At 38.3% G+C, this 17,722-nt stretch overlaps 2 protein-coding genes across 2 annotated transcripts; one reads left to right on the forward strand and one right to left on the reverse strand.

Annotated features, from left to right (window-relative positions):
* Positions 1-1,815: 1,815 nt before the first annotated feature.
* On the reverse strand, positions 1,816-13,186 carry znf653 (zinc finger protein 653). Its single transcript, XM_023295712.3, has 10 exons — positions 12,860-13,186; positions 11,397-11,437; positions 9,540-9,845; positions 8,885-9,441; positions 8,615-8,792; positions 6,617-6,701; positions 6,358-6,475; positions 6,156-6,270; positions 5,973-6,072; positions 1,816-5,026 (listed from the first exon to the last, which is right to left on the reverse strand). Exons 1-10 carry the CDS (start codon positions 13,153-13,155, stop codon positions 4,849-4,851), a joined length of 1,974 nt encoding a protein of 657 aa, XP_023151480.2. The 5' UTR covers positions 13,156-13,186; the 3' UTR covers positions 1,816-4,848.
* Positions 13,187-14,706: 1,520 nt separating this feature from the next.
* On the forward strand, positions 14,707-17,448 carry swsap1 (SWIM-type zinc finger 7 associated protein 1). Its single transcript, XM_023295716.3, has 2 exons — positions 14,707-15,090; positions 15,563-17,448. Exons 1-2 carry the CDS (start codon positions 14,821-14,823, stop codon positions 16,130-16,132), a joined length of 840 nt encoding a protein of 279 aa, XP_023151484.1. The 5' UTR covers positions 14,707-14,820; the 3' UTR covers positions 16,133-17,448.
* The last annotated feature ends 274 nt before the right edge of the window (positions 17,449-17,722 follow it).

Raw genomic sequence — 17,722 nt, forward strand, 5'->3', positions numbered from 1 at the left:
TAACTGTTTTATTTGAGATTCGATTTGGTCATCAGAGGGTTGGGACAAGAGAAAAACGGCATTTTAGGGAGAACTCCAGACATATCTGGAATTTTAAAAAATATTTTCAAACATTCTTTTCTCCTAGTTTTTAAGATTTGGTCTCAGGACACGAACATTTACACAACAACTGCATGTTTTAGTATTTTGTATGTGAATTATTTGAAATTTGATGGGTGGGACGTAGAATGTTTTCCAGTTCTGGAACGACCCTTCTCTCTCGTTTGGTTAGCACCTTGGTGCAAATGTGCACTTCTAAGGAGACAATTGTGAAACCTGGAAATGAAGTGGTGTTCAGCTAATTTTTTACAAGATTTCATGAGCTTCTTAGGTATGATAATGCAACACAACTAGAGCGGCTTTTTATCATTTGAAAAACAAATGACCGCCTGAACTGGAGGAATTGCTTCATTAATTTACCCTGAACAAGTCAGGCGTCCATTACCATTTCAGTGGACACTCTGACATGGTGGTTTTCCACAGCATTGCAAGGTTAAGTAAAAGAAGTTGTTTACCTTGATGACGTGATGGAGGTGTGCTGGTTTGCACAAGCCACAGTGCAGTAAAAGTCTCTCTATGATATTCATCCCAACAATAGGAAGGCTCCTGGCTCCTTCATGTGTACACAAAAAGTCAAACATACAGTATTACTCCATTACTCACATCGCTCTACTGGTTTACAATTCTGTTAAAGCCTCTTTCTATATTTCTGTGCTGCTTAATGACCATGATGCTGTCAGTGCTTACAGTGCATCATGTGGTAGCTTTTTAGGGGTCTGTGGGCTAGATGCAGGGTGTTCCTGTATTTCTTGATAATTTTAAGAGAATTCTACATTTCATGCATCACCACAATGTGAAAGCTCTGTCTGGTAGATTCTCCATCCTCAAGTTTTTCTAAATTACTGAGAAATTGGGTTGTCAGTGAGCTAAATGCTCCTCAGAATGTGGCCTTGTTCCTTACAGTGTAGTGTGGAATTTACTACATCTGTACTCCACAGTCCTTTTAAACAGTGATAAAAGTACACAGAGTGGCAGTTATTGACTCAGCTGCAAAAGACAGAAGGAGAATAGATAATATACAGTAGAAAAATACTGACATGCTGTTGGAGTAGCTGATGAGAATGGGTGGGGAATGGGTTCATTTAAGGTAAAAGACCAAAAAATAAGCTAATTTAGGCACTTAATATTGTATTTTAAGTGCCTAAATATTTCATTCTTAACCCTGTAAAACCCACAGTTGCAAAAAATACAACAGTTTAATTATATACACACACATATATATGTATATATATGTGTATATATGTGTATATATATATATATATATATATATATATATATATATATATATATAAATAAAAATTTAATTTTTTTTGCTTAATTGTATTTTAATATTTTTGCAATTTTTTTCTATATGTGGGTCTTAAAGGGTTAAAATGTAATTTTTACCATCTCAGTGTCAATATTTTTATGTAACATGAAGTCAAACGCTCCCCAAACTAAACTTCATATTTAATCATCCAGAAACCACTTTTTCATGTCCAGCATTCATCTGACTAAAAGGGTCCTGTATCTGTGAAGAGATTTTATGACTATGTGTCATGACACTTATGCTTTTCATACCTTTTCTTACCATTTAAGCACACCCACACTGCGTCACAAACACGCACACACACCCTAGAGAGCATTACGCAAGAGGCAAAAACACACTGAATATCATTCATCATTAGTGGTAAACTAATGTCTTTAAGTAAAAGAAAAGTACAACACAACCACGAGGAATATTCACATATTTTAGTGATTCAACAGGTTAACAAACCTGACAAAACAGGGAGAAAAGTGCATTTGCTTGGAAACAGACGGAACAGGAGAAAGACACAAGAGGACCGAGGTGAATTTTCCTGAGAAACTGTCACATTAATCTCACAAGCTTTCTTGTGATTCGGGACACTGGGATGGTGAAAAGAGATAACAGAAAAACATAAGATGAATACTGACCTCATGGACAAACTATAGATGCTCACTTTCAACGACTGAAATGGAAGAATGATACGTATCAATACAAGCAGCGTGACGCCACACATAACAGTCAAACCTCAATGACGTCAATTTCAAAGCCCTAATTTGAATATATTTAACACATATTTGTAGTGCTTTGTTAATTTACCCACCAAACTGAGTAATGTCATCAGTAATCATTATTGTTGGCATATTAAAGGACCGAACAAGCCTGTTTAAAGGTGGTCTGTGGTTCTTAGCTAGTCAGCATGTTTTCCAGATTTACTGTCTCTCCCATCCCTCACCTTTAATCCATGTTCTGTGCATGAGCTTAAGCAGAACTCACTGGAATAGTATTATCTGGACCAGTCCCAGCATTTGGTTTGTTTCCATTTTACAGATCCACAGTTTTTATCTGAAATCTTCAAAAGGATCTTGCCAATGTTTTGGATTTTTTAACCTATTTAATACAAACGTAGTGGCCTTTACACATACTGTATCCTGTAAACCACATGACGTCACCCACTGTTTTGAAAGCTTTCATTCTGAAATTTGACCACCTCTATCTTTTGAAACCATATATGACAGCAGCCACACCCTAAAAAATAATCCTGCCTTACTGTCTGTTCTATTCTAAATGGGACCATAATCTACAAAGTAAACATCATGCTGTATTGAGGGATCATGAACTCATCAGGGAAATGTTTACTGAGGTAACAAATCAAGTGAGAAAACTGAGTGAGTGAAGATGCAAGGACTTCTTTTTGCAACCAGAGGAGTCATAAATCATTTCCACATGTCTGATTCATGGATTGTAGACTTTGGGTCATTTCTTAAGTGTATTTCATGGAGCTTTTTCCTCCCCTTCCACTATTTGCATGTTACCATTTTCAAAATCCTCCTCACTATGGGAAACAACAATCTCCAAGAAGCAAGCCAACCATTTAAAATGGAAATTTTTGCCTATAATTTAAATCAAGCAACAAGGTGCGCCTATTATTTGTTATTTTCCTGTAAACCAGGGATTTTACTCACAGTGCTCGTGTACCTCCAAAACAATCCTCCACCACTACGTTGAGGGGCACCATCACTGCATCCTGGGCTTTGCACCACACAAAACAACTGTGATTGGCTTAGAGATGTCCAGATGTCAAACATTAGGATTGAAGCCCGTCATAATTTTTTAACTTAATGGCATCTACTCTATTGTTAATCCAATCCTTTAGATCTGCAGGTGTGAGAATGAGAGAACATGTCAGGATTTAAAACAGACCAACTCCAGACAGAAGATATTAAGTGCCATTGATGTCTCTGTCATGGTGGCCATTTACTTGCTAAACTCCCACGATGCACTCTGCTTACTAAAATGTAACTGCCTTGAGACTAAGGAACGCCTCCAGTGTTACGCAGAAAGAGGCTCCACCTGGTGGCATAACCAGGCACTACAGCTAATGTACAATACCATGTTCTGATATCATGTGGAGAAAACAGGTTTCTGCCATATTCTGGAGCTTTTAGAGCAGATGGAGGAGTGCAAGAGTCCAGCATAGATACGTGACTCATTTTAATGCAACTTTAATGTACTTTGAAGTGCATATCCATCTAGGAAAAAGGTATTAAATAACCCTGATCGGATCAGGGGTAAAAACAACTTCATCGGGACTTTGCATCATTGCAGAACAACTTCCAAAGCCTACAAAAATCTTAAATAATTTCTACTTTTAACTGACTGTTTGCTAAGTGCTCCCTCCCTTGGTTGTATCACTACAAAATGATGGTGACAGATTTACCACTCAAGAGTTGTTGTCGCAGTCGGGTATAAAAAAGCTGAGCCATGCGTTGGCTGAAAAGTGCCTTCAGTCAATTTTCAATGTTCATTTTAAAATGAGAATCCTGTAAAAGGGTCACAGAAACTTGATGGCTACATACATGACGAGACTGAGTATAAAGTTGAAGGAACCCCTCAAGAAAATATCCATCATCTTCTGTTTATAATCTATGGAGAAAGCATAGGACCTAATAGGCAGTACTGTTCTTGTACAGCCAGTTAGTACTAGTATTTTAAGTATAATAAGAAAAAAGTTATAGACCGACTGTTTTGCTGTAACTGCCCAATATTAGCTGCTTAGCTTTTACAATGGGAAAAACAAGACTGGGCTTTTTGTTTGTCAATTTAAGTTCTAACCTTTGAAAGAGAAAGGTTTTAAAGTTTAGAACAGGATGGAATATATCTGAGAAAACATGATTAGCTGCTAGAATGGAAGCTCTCCTGGTCTGCTCTGTCTCCTACACAATGAGGAAATACAATACAGTGGATGTCTGGTCGTGAACATGGACTTTAACCTAATCTGTGGTATGAAATGCCACGAACCATGGAAGCAAATATAACTACTGTAGGTAGTCTGCTAGTTAGCCCACCATGCTGACATATGCAGCTGACGGTTGAACATTTTCGCTCTTGTAGTTTTGGTTTCGGAGGCAATACAAAAAAGTCAACTTTAGCTGAGCTTGCTAAGACTGCTTAACAGCCTTCACCAAATAATCAAAAATCGATTTTGTTTTCCATTTCCACTGTACCAAACACAGAATGTTCAAAACCTGTGTTCAGCCACACAGCTTGTGTCCTGCACAGCTGTTATACTGGTCCACTCCATCCACAGCCTGGATGAACACAGGCAACGCTCACATCATCCTGGACATGAACTTCATGACAAACCCAGCAAAGGAAAGTCTTTTCTCTTCACTGGAAGTCTTCTTTAGTTTCTAAGGGCCAGCCTGTGCTGCTTCAGCTCTGATTAGCAGCATCAGAACACCTCAGGTCGCCTGCTTGTCAGGGTGGCTCTTTAGCTTGTGGAATTTGACACTGTCCAGCTTCTCGAACCTCTTGTCGCAGAACTCGCAGGTGAAGTTGTAGTGGGCCTCTGGAGTGTGTTTCTTCATGTGCCAGTTCAGAGATGCACGCTGGCGACACTGGTAACCACAGATTTCACACCTGAAAGATGATGTTGGTGAGGAGAAGGAAGAAACAGGGAAGAATAGAGTCATGGAAACACTGTAATATAATAATAAATGTATAAAGCGCTTTCAGTCAAACTGCTGTACATAGAGATAAAAACATTAAAAATTCACAAAAATATACAAACATACTGAAACAATAAAAAGAACATCAGTAAAACAAACAATTTAAGATTCATATGTAACAGTAAACTAACTTCAGCTTTGTTTTAAATACATCAATGGAAGATTCCAGCCTGATTTCAGCAGACAGACTGTTCCATAATGTTGGTGCATGTAAACAAAAAGCTCGTTCTCCACCTGTCTTTCTACGGACCTTTGGGACACTCAGAAGCCCAACTCCCTGGGAACGCAAAACATGAGTGGACACATAAAGGTTCACCAGATTCGACAGGTACGACGGGGTAATTCCATTTACAGTTTTATCTGTTAGCAGCAGCACCTTAAAGTCTGCTGTAACCTGAACAGGTAGCAGAGAGGAGAGACCAGCACTGGACTGATATGTTCATATCTACTAGAGCTGCTGCATTCTGGACCATCTGCAGACCACAAAGGTTTTTCTTTGGCAAACCTGATAAAAGGACATTACAGTAATCTAAATGTAACACAGCAAAAGCATGGATTAGGACCTCAGTATCCTGAAACGACAGAGTTGGTCTAATCTTTCCAATGTTTCTGAGGTGAAAAAAGGCCACTCTGGTCACCTCTTTAATATGGAACTCAAACGAGAGATGCCAAAATAATTCTGAAGTCTGTCCAGTAAAATACAGTGATCCATGATACAGTGATATCTATAATTTTGTGATATATCACGTAAAAGAAAATCTGCTCACAGAGTCTGAATACTCTAAAATTTTGGTTTAACACTAAACATCAAAGATCTGAATTTCAATCTGAAAACATGTAAAAATAAAATCCCTTACTGGAGTGGTGTTTCTCCTGTGTGTGTCCGTCTGTGAACTTCCAGATGATTCTTGCGCTTAAATGATTTTCCACACGTCTCACAGATGAAATCTCTGACCCCTGCAGAAAAAACTCACATTTAAATTTGGAGCTCTGTGCAGAAAATATTTCTAATAACTACACGGATGCCTGTATGAGTCCACCTGAATGGATGATCATGTGTCGATGCAGGTGGTTTGACAGGTAGAATTTCTTTCCACAGCCAGGATGAGGGCAGACCTTTGTCCTTCCTTTCCTGTGAACTAAGTTCACATGATTCTACAGGCAACAGACAAATAGTTATTTTAATCTCCAATAAGGAAAAAGAGGTTGAAGTTTTAAGTCTGAACAAAAAATGTATTTCACCTGAAAACTGCTAATTGCTACATAGACTTGACTGCAGCCCTCATATGGACAGTGGAACATTTTCAGCATCCCATCAGCCTCAATGACCGGACCTCGCCTGCTTCTCTTTGACCGAACACTGAAAAAACAAACGCTGTGGACTTAATTCACAATTAATATGTAAAAAGCAACTTATAGTCTGATGTCATGGACCTTTCTAAGTATGATGTTGTAGAGTGAAGTGCAGTAGAATCCACTATGCAGTCTGTGGATCACAAACCTGCTCAGACTCCTCTGCAGCTCTCTGTCAGAGCTCAGCTCCAGAGGATCCACAGTGGGCTGCAGCAGCTGTTTGTCACTCAAACCTGCAGAGAAAGTGGGATTAGAATATGACACATGGAGACTATGTATCTATCTATCTATCTATCTATCTATCTATCTATCTATCTATCTATCTATCTATCTATCTATCTATCTATCTATCTATCTATCTATCTATCTATCTATCTATCTATCTATCTATGACTTTGATCATCATGATTAACTAGGTTTCTTTCATTATAAGGGCTAGGAATAACCATAACACTAAACAAATCCTAAAAACATTAAAAACTTGATTGGTTCCATAAAAATAAGAAATGTTGAGTATTGGGTCTTTTTGGTTGAATTTAGTTTTGTTAGTTTTTCTAGTAAACAACAAACAAAAACCATAATTTGTATTTGTTTGTATCTGTCTAATGCAGCCACACCGTTTGAAACACAAAAAAGATTTTTCTACAGATATTTCATGATAACATTTGAGATTGTGTGAAATTTTAAGGGTGTCCGAAAACTTTTTCCACCACTGTACATACTTGTTTTCTACAAAACTGTCTTGACTATCTAGAATCTTCCATTATTTTATATGACAATAATTGCAGAATTTTTATATTAGGCTTTATATGCAAGAAAAAAAACATTTTATGTTACGGAATTGTTGTGTTTTTGCTTGTATCTCATCATAAAATACTGTTTCCTCAAAAAGAGGGGCACCCAGTGACCACTTGCTTGGGACTCCCCAGAGTTTACTTATTTATTTACTTTATTTAACCTTTATTTAACTTTAGGTAAGTTAGTTGAGAACTGATTCTCATTTTCAATAACAACCTTGGCGACTTTGGAATATTTTTTTTTCACTTCTATCAAAACTGTAAAAACAAACAAAAAAAAAACTCTTTCATGTCAGGCTTGGAAAACAAATAGCAAAGACTGCAGCTTTTCACACCCCTAACTATTTGTGAAGATTCCATTAGAAGTGGATAAAAGTGACTTCGACTAACAGAGTATGCTTTTAATCGCAATTGTGCTTCGGTCTGATGATACACTGAAAACAGAAATGAGAGGTAGGTGTGTGCTTTTCATTAGTAGTGAATTAAGTTTGCGAATATGTCGACTTTTTAGACTTCATAAGGAATTTCAAAGAGAGTGAGAGTTGATTTCAGTGATATGGAGTCTGCTGACCTATGCATGTGTGTGAGCAGCTCTGAGAATTGACACACAACATCAGCCTTTTTTTATTTTTGGCTGTATGAATCGTTGCTTTTGGACGTATGAATATCTTCACAGTTGTCAGAGTTCAAATTATTTGAACTTTGCTGTGTGTGCACTTTGCTTGACGAAGTGACAAACCATGTGCAAAGCCATTGAAAACTATGGGTTTTAGAGTTCACTGGTGCTGCTGTGTCTGAAAGCGTCATGTTTGTGTGGCAGCTCTCTTACAACACTTTCCAGTAACTGTTCTGCTACAATTCCAAAACCAAACATCTGGATTTGTAGCAAATGCCTCGACCGTGTTCATCAAAATGGCTGTGGATCCTGACCTGAACTTAGATTTTAGAATGTCCTAACTTCCCCTGTTGTTGAGAGCAGCTGTTGTTTCAAGCTGAGGCCACACCTGGACACATACATGCACAGTGCTGTAGTCATGAGTCCTATCAGATGGCAGGATGTTTCACGAAGCATAAATTTCCATCTGCTTATTCAAATCAATGTAAGCATGATCCTCATACACTGGGACCACAAAATAAGGCACAGCTGGTAGTTTTACTTCATGATATGTGATCTTTCACATTTATAGAGTAAGCTAAAGTCTGTTTTCAGTCTTAGAAGTCAGTCCAGAATGAGCAGTGGGTTGGTTTGCTAACAAAATACAACAGTGCCAACAGTCTGCAGGCCTTTTAAATTTACATTTGTTGTCTGAAAATGACATTTTCTTCACGTAGTTCCAAATGTAGCGTACCTGTCATGGAGTCCTCGTCCTCTGCTGCTCTGATTTTTGAGTCAGACGTGCACACCTGGTTGTAGGTGACGCCCCCGATGACAGTGCAGGTGACTTCCTCCACGTTTCCGCTGCCCATGTTGAGCTGGATCCCCTCTGATGCTAACGCCTCATAGCTGGGGCCAGTGATGATGATTAACTAGGGAAAAAAGATGGAAAAACAACGATGACACTACGCAGTAAAACTCTCCTTGTTGTCTCATCTCATCTGGATGCTACTCCTCCTCCTACCTGTGAGCCCTCCAGAGCCGTCCTCTGGTCAGGAATCTCACAGCCGGTCACCACCGTCTGCAGAGCCTGAGGGTCAAACAGTTCGCTCTGCTCTTGTACCTGCATGGGCGGAGGGACCGACAGCTCCGGCTGAGCGCCCAGCGGGACCGAACCGCTGAGGCTCTGAGACAGCACCGAGTCCTCGTCTGCCTTCTCCAGCTCATCAGCTAAAGACGCCGTCACCGTAACGCACTCGTAGTCGTGCCGAACAGTCCTGATTTCTTCCTCTCCGAGCCTCTCTCCTTCTTCCTCCCCTCCATCCTTGCCTTGCCTCAGATCCTCAGCCTCCTCCTCTTCCTCCTCCTCCTCCTCCTCTGCAGGGATGGAGCGAAACTCAGCCGAGAGGGAGCCTTGCTGTCGCACTATCTCCATCTCCATCTCCCAGACAGGCTGTCCTGTCAGTGGAGCATCCCTGGAGGAAGCCTCTAAGCTGGGCTGGTGGTTCAGAGCTGCAGCCTCTTCTATGGAGCTCACAGTTGTATGTTGGACCTCAGATACATCCACATTTTCTTCCACATCTGCATGAAAGGAGAAGATATATCAAACAAACACTGGTAAGTAACAGGTTTAGCTAAAAACCCAAAACTAGCTATAACACAAAGATCCAATCCTGCACCTTTGAACTGTTTGTGAGCCTCCTTCCTTCTCCTCCGACTGGCTGCGCCTTTAGCCACCAGCACCTCTGTTTTTGCTGCTGTATTCTCTCCTTCTCCTTCATCATGCTCAGAGTCGCTAGCCTCCCTCAGTGGGGAGAAAAGGTATTGCACAAAAGAGTGATTGGAGTCACATTGCCAGATAGCGGCTGTGGAGAAGTTGGACTGGGGCTCCAGAGCTCTGAGCTGGGGCTCGTGGGGGCAGGAGTGGGAGTGTTCCTGGTACCAACACACCAGACTCTGGAGGCTCGACACTCGCTGCTTCCTACCTGCAGGACAACAGGAAGGTGAATGAAAAAGGCGGCTTTCAGGATACCTTGATCATATCGGAACCCACATGAAAATCCACTGATCACATTTGAATCTCTGGTTGATGTTTGTTGAATGTTGGCAAGAGGAAGAACAACAACTCTGTGTTACGTGACACATTTCTTATGTGGAAACTCATTTTTGCCTAAAAAAGAAAAACAATTTGTGGACAAAGATAACAGGGAAAGATTTTACTCCAGAAGATCCTTAATTAAGTGCAGCAAAGCATGAGTCTTGGTACACTTATCACTGTTCCTCAGGCTTATTCTTCAGATGTGATTTTCAGTGCCTACATCATCCTGCAGCTTTAAGAAAACCCAGATAAATTATATATCAGAACATGCATCTCGATTGGGAATGGTGTGCTCTGACTGGCACACTCAAGATTTCTTCCTACATTTTCTTGTTACAACTGCTATGCAATGAACACTTACTTTTATTATTTGACAACAAATGTTGATAGTCTTGGTCATAAAATGTCAGAAAATTGTGGAAAGTGGTCATCAAAATGTCCAAAGGGAAGTTTTAAAAAATTCTAATATCAGTTGCTACTTATGTTTAATGACAATTTATATTAGTTTATATTAATAAGTCTATCAATTATATTCACACAGACTGCAGTTTATGCTATGGAATCACAGGAGTCCCATAATAAAAGATAAATCTGTTAAAAAAATAAGGAAATGAATGTGTAAATATAAAGAGGAATAAATAGAAAAATAAATAAATAACTCTTAAAAATAAGGAAATACATGTGTAAATATAAAGAGGAATAAATTAAAAAACACATTTAAAAATATAGAAATATAAAGGTAAATTCTGTTTTTGATTTTCCCTTTTCCTTTGTTTTTTCCTTTTGTTTTTCCATTTTGCCATTGCTTTTTCCTTTCGTCATCTTTTATTATGGCACTCCTGTGATTCCATAGTTTTAAGCCTGGAATATATTTTAAATTCCCCGTATTAAAATGTTATTTTCTTGTTTTTCACTGTGAAGCACTTTGGCCACCCATTGGGCTGTTGTAAAGGGCTACAGAAATAAACTTTGATTGATAGATATTAGTTTACAACTGCAGTTTGCTCTTCTTGTGAGAGAAATGTGGCTCTAAAAATGTCCACGTTTAGTTATCTCGTGCCAACATCCCCCTTTGTATGAGAATATGCTCATAGCTACATTCAGAAACCCTGAGTTGACTAAATGTGTCGATAACCAGCTTCATGTGGCCGTTTAGCCTGACTGTAGGTTTAGTAAAGCCAGATAACAAAAAGATACCGTGGATATGTTGAACTTGTTTCATAGTACAGGCCTCAGGTATTGATTTAAACAAACTGGATTTGTTTTGTTTATACATGCTGACATGTTGTTGTCAGTGGAATTAGCAGAAATTTAACTGTTTATCAAGTAAACAGCAACTCTTTAAAGCTGAATAAGCGTCTTGTTTGTGGTTTTAATACAACTAGTTGTCACACAACTCACAAACCAATATGACTGATCTATGAAGGGCACCACTCACCTCTTTTCTGTTTTACTGACACTTCTGGAGTAATCTTCTTCCTGTAAAACACGAATGAGGACAGGGAATATCATCAGAGACCCCACTCACCCTGGATATAAAGCGTTTCCCGCTCTCCCCTCTGGCAGGCGCTACAGAGCCCTGTACACTAAAACTACCAGACACAAGAGCGGCTTCTTCCCCACTCCATCACCCTGATAAACAGCTGAGCCGTCCCTCCACACCTGTACAACAGACAGTATTCCAGTGGATATGTTCAGTACTTTTTGTACTATGAACAGCATTCTCTGCTTTTTCCACTGCATCATCATGTAGCAATTATCATTTTGCACTACTATGTTTATATATTCTTTTCTAGCTCTGTATATATTGTGTTATATTTATTTTTATTACTGCTATTTTTCCCTATTCTTCTTTCTATAGTAGATTCACTAAAGTCAGGGTAGACCAGGGGTGTCAAACATGCGGCCCACGGGCCAAGACCGCCCTCCAGAGGGTCCAATCTGGCCCTCAAAGTATAAAAATTCCAGAGAAGACATTAACTGCAAATTGTAAAACTATAAATTTAATTTCTAGACCATGACAAGCTGTTTTCATCATAAAGTAAAATACTAGATTATTGATTGTTCTTTTGTCACTTGGGGTCTAATTTTTGTAAAATTTTGTCTTTATTTTTTTTGTCCAACTTCTGTCGTTTGTCTCATGTTTTTGTCATTTTGTTTCTCATTTTTGTCATTCTGGGTTTCCGTTTTGTCTCACTTGTGTTTTTTGTTTTACTTTTTGTCATTTTGTGTTTTGCTTTATTCATTGTTTTATATTTTTTTGTCTCGCTTGTGTTGTTAGTCTATTTTCTGTTGTTTTGTTTCTCACTTTTGTCATTTATGGTCTTGTTTGTGTCATTTGTGTAATTGTTTTTGTCTCATTTTTCTCATTTGTCCATTTTTGTCTCTTTTTTGTTTTGTTTCATGTCGTTTTTCGCATTTTTTGTCGTTTTGTGTCTCGTTTTTGTCATTTTGCGTCTGATTTTTCTAATATTTTGTCTTATTTTTGTTGGTTTTTTGTCTGACTTTTGTCATTTTGATTATACAGTAAAATACTATATCATTCAGTTCCAGATACCTGTGATTAAATGCTGTGTTCCTTTGTAGAAACACTGTGATCTGAAAGTTGTAATGTGTAATTGATAAACTGAAGAATAATATTGCTGAAATTTAAATTATTTTCTTAAGAAATGTCAAGTTGTTCGTGATGCTTTGTAAAAAGATAATTCTTTAAATGTGAACATTTTCATAATGGACTTTTTTGCACCAAAACAAAGGAAACGTTTGGAGTTGTGGTTATTTATAGGTTATTATGCTGTGATTTTACTGGTCACTGGAGATCCAACTGGGCTGAATGTGGCCCCAGAACTAAAATGAGTTGGACACCCCTGGGTCAGACAGATGAAGTATCTCCATTCCTACCCGCAGTATTTCTGCTGGTACTTCTCTCCGTAGGTGGAGTTGAGCAGGATCAGGTACTCCGCCAGCCCGGCATCACTCAGACTGGTCCTCCGGCGGAGCTCGCTCCACAGCTTGTGCGCCTCTCCGAGATAAACCCGCCTCACGTCGTACTTCTTGCGGGACTGAAGCCGCCTCTGGGCCCGGTCGGAGTCCGTGAGTCTGGGTCTCCCTCTGCAGCGCCTCAGGACGCTTTCCTCCCGGTCCCCGGCTCGGTGAGCGTCCAGATGAGCCTCCAGCTCTGCCAGGCGGTGCGCCATCACTGCCCGATCCCTGCCGGAAGCCTGGTGTCTGCTTCCGGTTTGCTACTTCTTCTGCTTGTTTTTTTTCCCCCCCACCAAAACCAACTTTTAATTGAACACCGCCACCTACCGGTCAATCAACGTTTTTATTGGTTTTATAAATATTTTTTTGTTGTTTGTTGTTGGGGTTTTTTTGGAACGATTTACTGTTTTTCGATTTTCATTGTTTTGGTAAATTTCATATAATAGCTAGCAAATTTGTAGAAAAAAAATTGCTCTTATATTTCGGTTGTATCTATCTTTAGTTTGTTAATATTGCCCATATAGTTTATTTTTAATGCTGCTACACGAAGTGACAATAAAGACCGATTCTATTCTATTCTATTCTATTCTATTCTATTCTATTCTAACGATGTACATGCTAGCCCTAAAAACTAACAGGCCAAAACTGTAAATAATTTCTACATCAAAATTATGCTGTTTTGACCCAAATGGTAATTCATTCTTTTAAACACATGACTACGAAGTTACACAATTTTTCTTTTTTTTATTTCTTTTTTTTTTTACTACATCTAAATCAGCAAAAAAATTTACTGATATTTGCGATCATTTGAAACAAAACATATACTAGGGAATGAAAAACGATAAATCATTTTTAACAGTTATTTAAATAAGTGTCCTATTTTAGATTATGTCAGATAATGTCTACTAAAATCACAAGTGAACAATATTAATTTACACGATGAATGTAAAACAAAACAAACAAAACACACACAAAAAAATCCTGTACACAATATCCACATCAAATCAATATTTTTACAAATACTAACATGTTCATAAAATTACACTTTTTTTACAGTATTTAAATCAGTTAAAAATATATCTTTATTTTATTTATTTTTATTTATTTTTTCCATTATTTTCACAGTTTTTGATTGTTATAATTTTCCTCTGTATAATATATATATATATATATATATATATATATATATATATACATATTATATATATATATATATATATATATATATATATATATATATATATATATATATATATATATATATATATATATATATAATATCAGATTCAGCTTTAATGGCCAAGTACATACACAATATACAAGGAATTTGGTTTCGGCTGTTGGTGTCACTCTTTGAATAAGGAAAAGAGAAAAATAAAAAAAGACTATGGAAAGAGGGAAAATAATAATAATAATAATAATAATAATAATAATAATAATAATAATAAATAATGATAATAATGATACTACTACTACTACTACTACTACTAATAATAATAATAATAATGACAATAATAATAATAAAATATATACAGATATTTACACATCAAGAAAAGAATATATGTACACAGTAGTGCAAAATGGCAATAGCAGAGTGAGAATACGGTGCAAAAACCAAAGAAATTAGTTATTCCCGAGTTTTACACACGATGTGTCATGATGAAGATACAGATAAACAGAAATACGGCAGAAAAAGTTGCATATTTTGATTTTTTCTAGAATTAACCTCGCAGCGGAAAGTTACAGTGTATGTTTCCACCCGGACCGCAGCAGCAGGAACACCAACGTACAAAATGTAAACAGTCCCGGGAAACTCCAACTGGAACAACTTTATCAGACGCAATAGTTGATTAAAAGTGAGCACTATTGTAGAATGAGACATGGCAGACATTCTAAGCCTCGTGTTTAGGACTTTCACTTCTCCAGCGGGTCTGAAGAAGCAGCTGCCGGTCCGTCCTCCGCCTCCAGCCGCCGGCAGCAGCCTCCTGCTCGGAGACCCGGACCTGAGTCGCTCCATGCTGCTGCTGGCGGCCGTCACAGCCGCCTCGGAGCTGGGCATGAGAGTGGTGTTCTTCACCCAGACTCAGATCCAGAGCCTCCCGGTGTCCCTGCAGAGATGTGTTCCCAACCTGAGCCCGGAGAGCCTGAAGGTAGTCTCGTTATAAGCGTGTTTAAACTCGTAACTAATGGGAATCAATAGTAAATTAATTATTTAGTGGTTCTTCATACATCTGAAAAGCATTTTCGAGAGATGTGTCCCATTCCAACAGCATCCAGTTTTTAGCTGAAGGTTATCTGATCTGTGTTGTTAACCCTCGTGTCGTCCTGTGGGTCAGATAGACTCGTTTTAAAGTTTGAAAATATGGAAAAAAAAATATGACAGTGAAACTTCTGATGTCCACATTTTCAACATTTTTGGTAGAATTAACATAGAATTAACATAGAATTAACATACAAATTGATTATCTATCTATCCATCCATCCATCCATCTTATCAAAAGAAACTTAGTTGCAGCCCTATTAGACAGTAATTGTGGCCTATTTGGTTCCTTTACTGAGTTCCAGTGAAGCAGCTACCTTGACTCACTCGGCTTTTTTCTGTCATTTTATTTCCCCTCCTAGAAAATCAAGTTCTCCTACCCCCGGACACTGGAGGAGCTCCTCCTGCAGGTGGCCAGTCTTCATGAGTCCACCAACACGTGTCCCACACCTCCCTCCCTCATCATCGTGGACAGACTGGAGGGCTTCCTGTGTGGCGCTGGAGGCAGCAACCACAGTGGATCTCACCCAGCACAGCTGTCCTGCGCTGCACATCTGTCTGCGCTGCTGTGCGACACCGCTGCCTTTCTTACACAAGTCCTGGAGCAGCGGGGGTCAAACTCGGGCCCCTGTCGCTTCATCGTCTCCTTTCTGTCAGAAGTGGACACTGGGCAGGGCAGCAAGGATCCCTCTGGTACGGATCCCCTCCTGGACGTCCTGGATCGCTACTTCCAGGTTCGCTGCACTCTGGACCGAGACAGAGGCTACGGAGCTGCAGCAGCTGGAGTACAGGAGGCGTGGCACGTTTACTTATCTGGGAGAGGAATCACACAGGCCTCCTTCACCAAAGGATGTGAGGAGAAGCTGGCTGTAGCACAGGAGTGGCAGCTCTTCATTTATCCAGATGGCTTAATGGAGTTTAACTTGGTTTAAGTTCATCAAAGACTTTAACAGAAGATGATGAAGGAAAGAAGCCAAGACTCCTCCGTTGTGAAACTGTTTGATAAAGCTGAACTTTTACCAAATCTTGTTGCCTTTTCACTGATCCAGAAGACTGTAGTCTGCTGCTCACATGTCAGTTAACAGCACCACAGCAGTTGTAAGTTGTAACATTTAAGGAGTTTTGAATGACATAAACATTTGTCAAATACATGAATAGACTGAAAAATAATTACACTAAGATAATCTGGTTGTCTTTAACTGAACAGTGGTTTCTAACATTTTTTCCCCCTGAACACAAGGCAGAGTCTACTTGTAGCCTCCCTCTAGATCAGGGGTGTCAAACTCATTTTAGTTCAGGTTCCACATTCAGCCCAGTTTGATCTCAAGTGACCAGTAAAATCACAGCATAATCTATAAATAACGACATCTCCAAATATTTCCTTTGTTTTAGTGCAAAAATGTTCACATTTAAGGAATTATCTTTTTACAAACAACCTGAAATTTCTGAAGAAAAGTAAATTAAATTTCAACAACATGATGCTTCAGTTTATCATTTACACATTACAACTTCCAGATCACAGTGTCTACAAATGCACAAAACATTTAGTCACGGCTATCTGGAACTGAATGATGTAGTATTTTACTTTATGATCCAGACGACAAGTCAGACGAAAAAAGACAAAAAAACCCCAACAAAAACAAGACAAAATATTACAAAAAGGAGACACAAAACAACAAAAACAAGAAACAAATTGACAAAAAATGAGACAAACGAAACAAAAAAGAGATAAAAATTAGACAAAAAAGTTACAAAGTGGCAAAAAAATGGACAAAACTGAGACAAAAAAATTACATAAATAGTACAAATGAAAAAAAATGAGAGAAACAAAAAGCGAGAAACAAAATGACAAAAAAATAGACAAGCATAAGCAAGACAAAAAAAAACACCAAACGACAAAAACGATACACAGAACAACGCACAAAGCAAAACACAAAATGACAAAAATAAGACAAAAAACACAAGGGAGACACAAAACGACAAAAGAACAATGAACAATCTAGTATCTTACTTTACAATCAAAACAACTTGTCATGGTCGAGTAATTATTTTAAATTTATACTTTTACCAATTAACCATCTGTAGTTAAAGTCTTCTCTGGAATTTTTACACTTTACAAAGTCATCCCACGGGCAGAAATAGACCTTCTGTTGGGCCGCTTTTGGCCCACCGGCCGCATGTTTGACACCCCTGCTCTAAAGGGACAAAAAAACAAAACTATGTATCAAAATAAACATTTAGTATGTCATGTTTATGTTTTTATTCCCTTAATCAACATGTGTGAAACATTAGAGTTCAGTGGCTGATATCACAGTTAAAGTATTTTACAAATCTTCTGAAAAAAAGTCATTTTCAAGAGACAATATAATTGTGAATTTTAACCCTCATGTCATCCTGCGGGTCAAAATTGACCCATTTAAAGTTTGAAAATGTGGAAAAAATATATATTTTTACAGTGAAACTTCTGATGTCCACATTTTTATCTGAATGTTCTTAAAGAAAGTATTAGAAGTTTTACTGAT

The sequence above is a fragment of the Amphiprion ocellaris genome, chromosome 19 (assembly GCF_022539595.1).
Source record: "Amphiprion ocellaris isolate individual 3 ecotype Okinawa chromosome 19, ASM2253959v1, whole genome shotgun sequence".
Classification (NCBI taxonomy): Eukaryota; Metazoa; Chordata; class Actinopteri; family Pomacentridae; genus Amphiprion; species Amphiprion ocellaris.

Bases quoted from the DNA above. Each gene is read 5' to 3' on its own strand.
- znf653 (XM_023295712.3), bottom strand. From the start codon at position 13,155: ATGGCGCACCGCCTGGCAGAGCTGGAGGCTCATCTGGACGCTCACCGA. The intron at 9,442-9,539 runs GTGCAGGATTGG...CCTTTCATGCAG, and splicing joins GGCTCACAAACAGTTCAAAG to ATGTGGAAGAAAATGTGGAT. The intron at 6,271-6,357 runs GTGAAATACATT...TGTTGCCTGTAG, and splicing joins TAGCAATTAGCAGTTTTCAG to AATCATGTGAACTTAGTTCA.
- swsap1 (XM_023295716.3), top strand. From the start codon at position 14,821: ATGGCAGACATTCTAAGCCTCGTGTTTAGGACTTTCACTTCTCCAGCG. The intron at 15,091-15,562 runs GTAGTCTCGTTA...TTCCCCTCCTAG, and splicing joins TGAGCCCGGAGAGCCTGAAG to AAAATCAAGTTCTCCTACCC.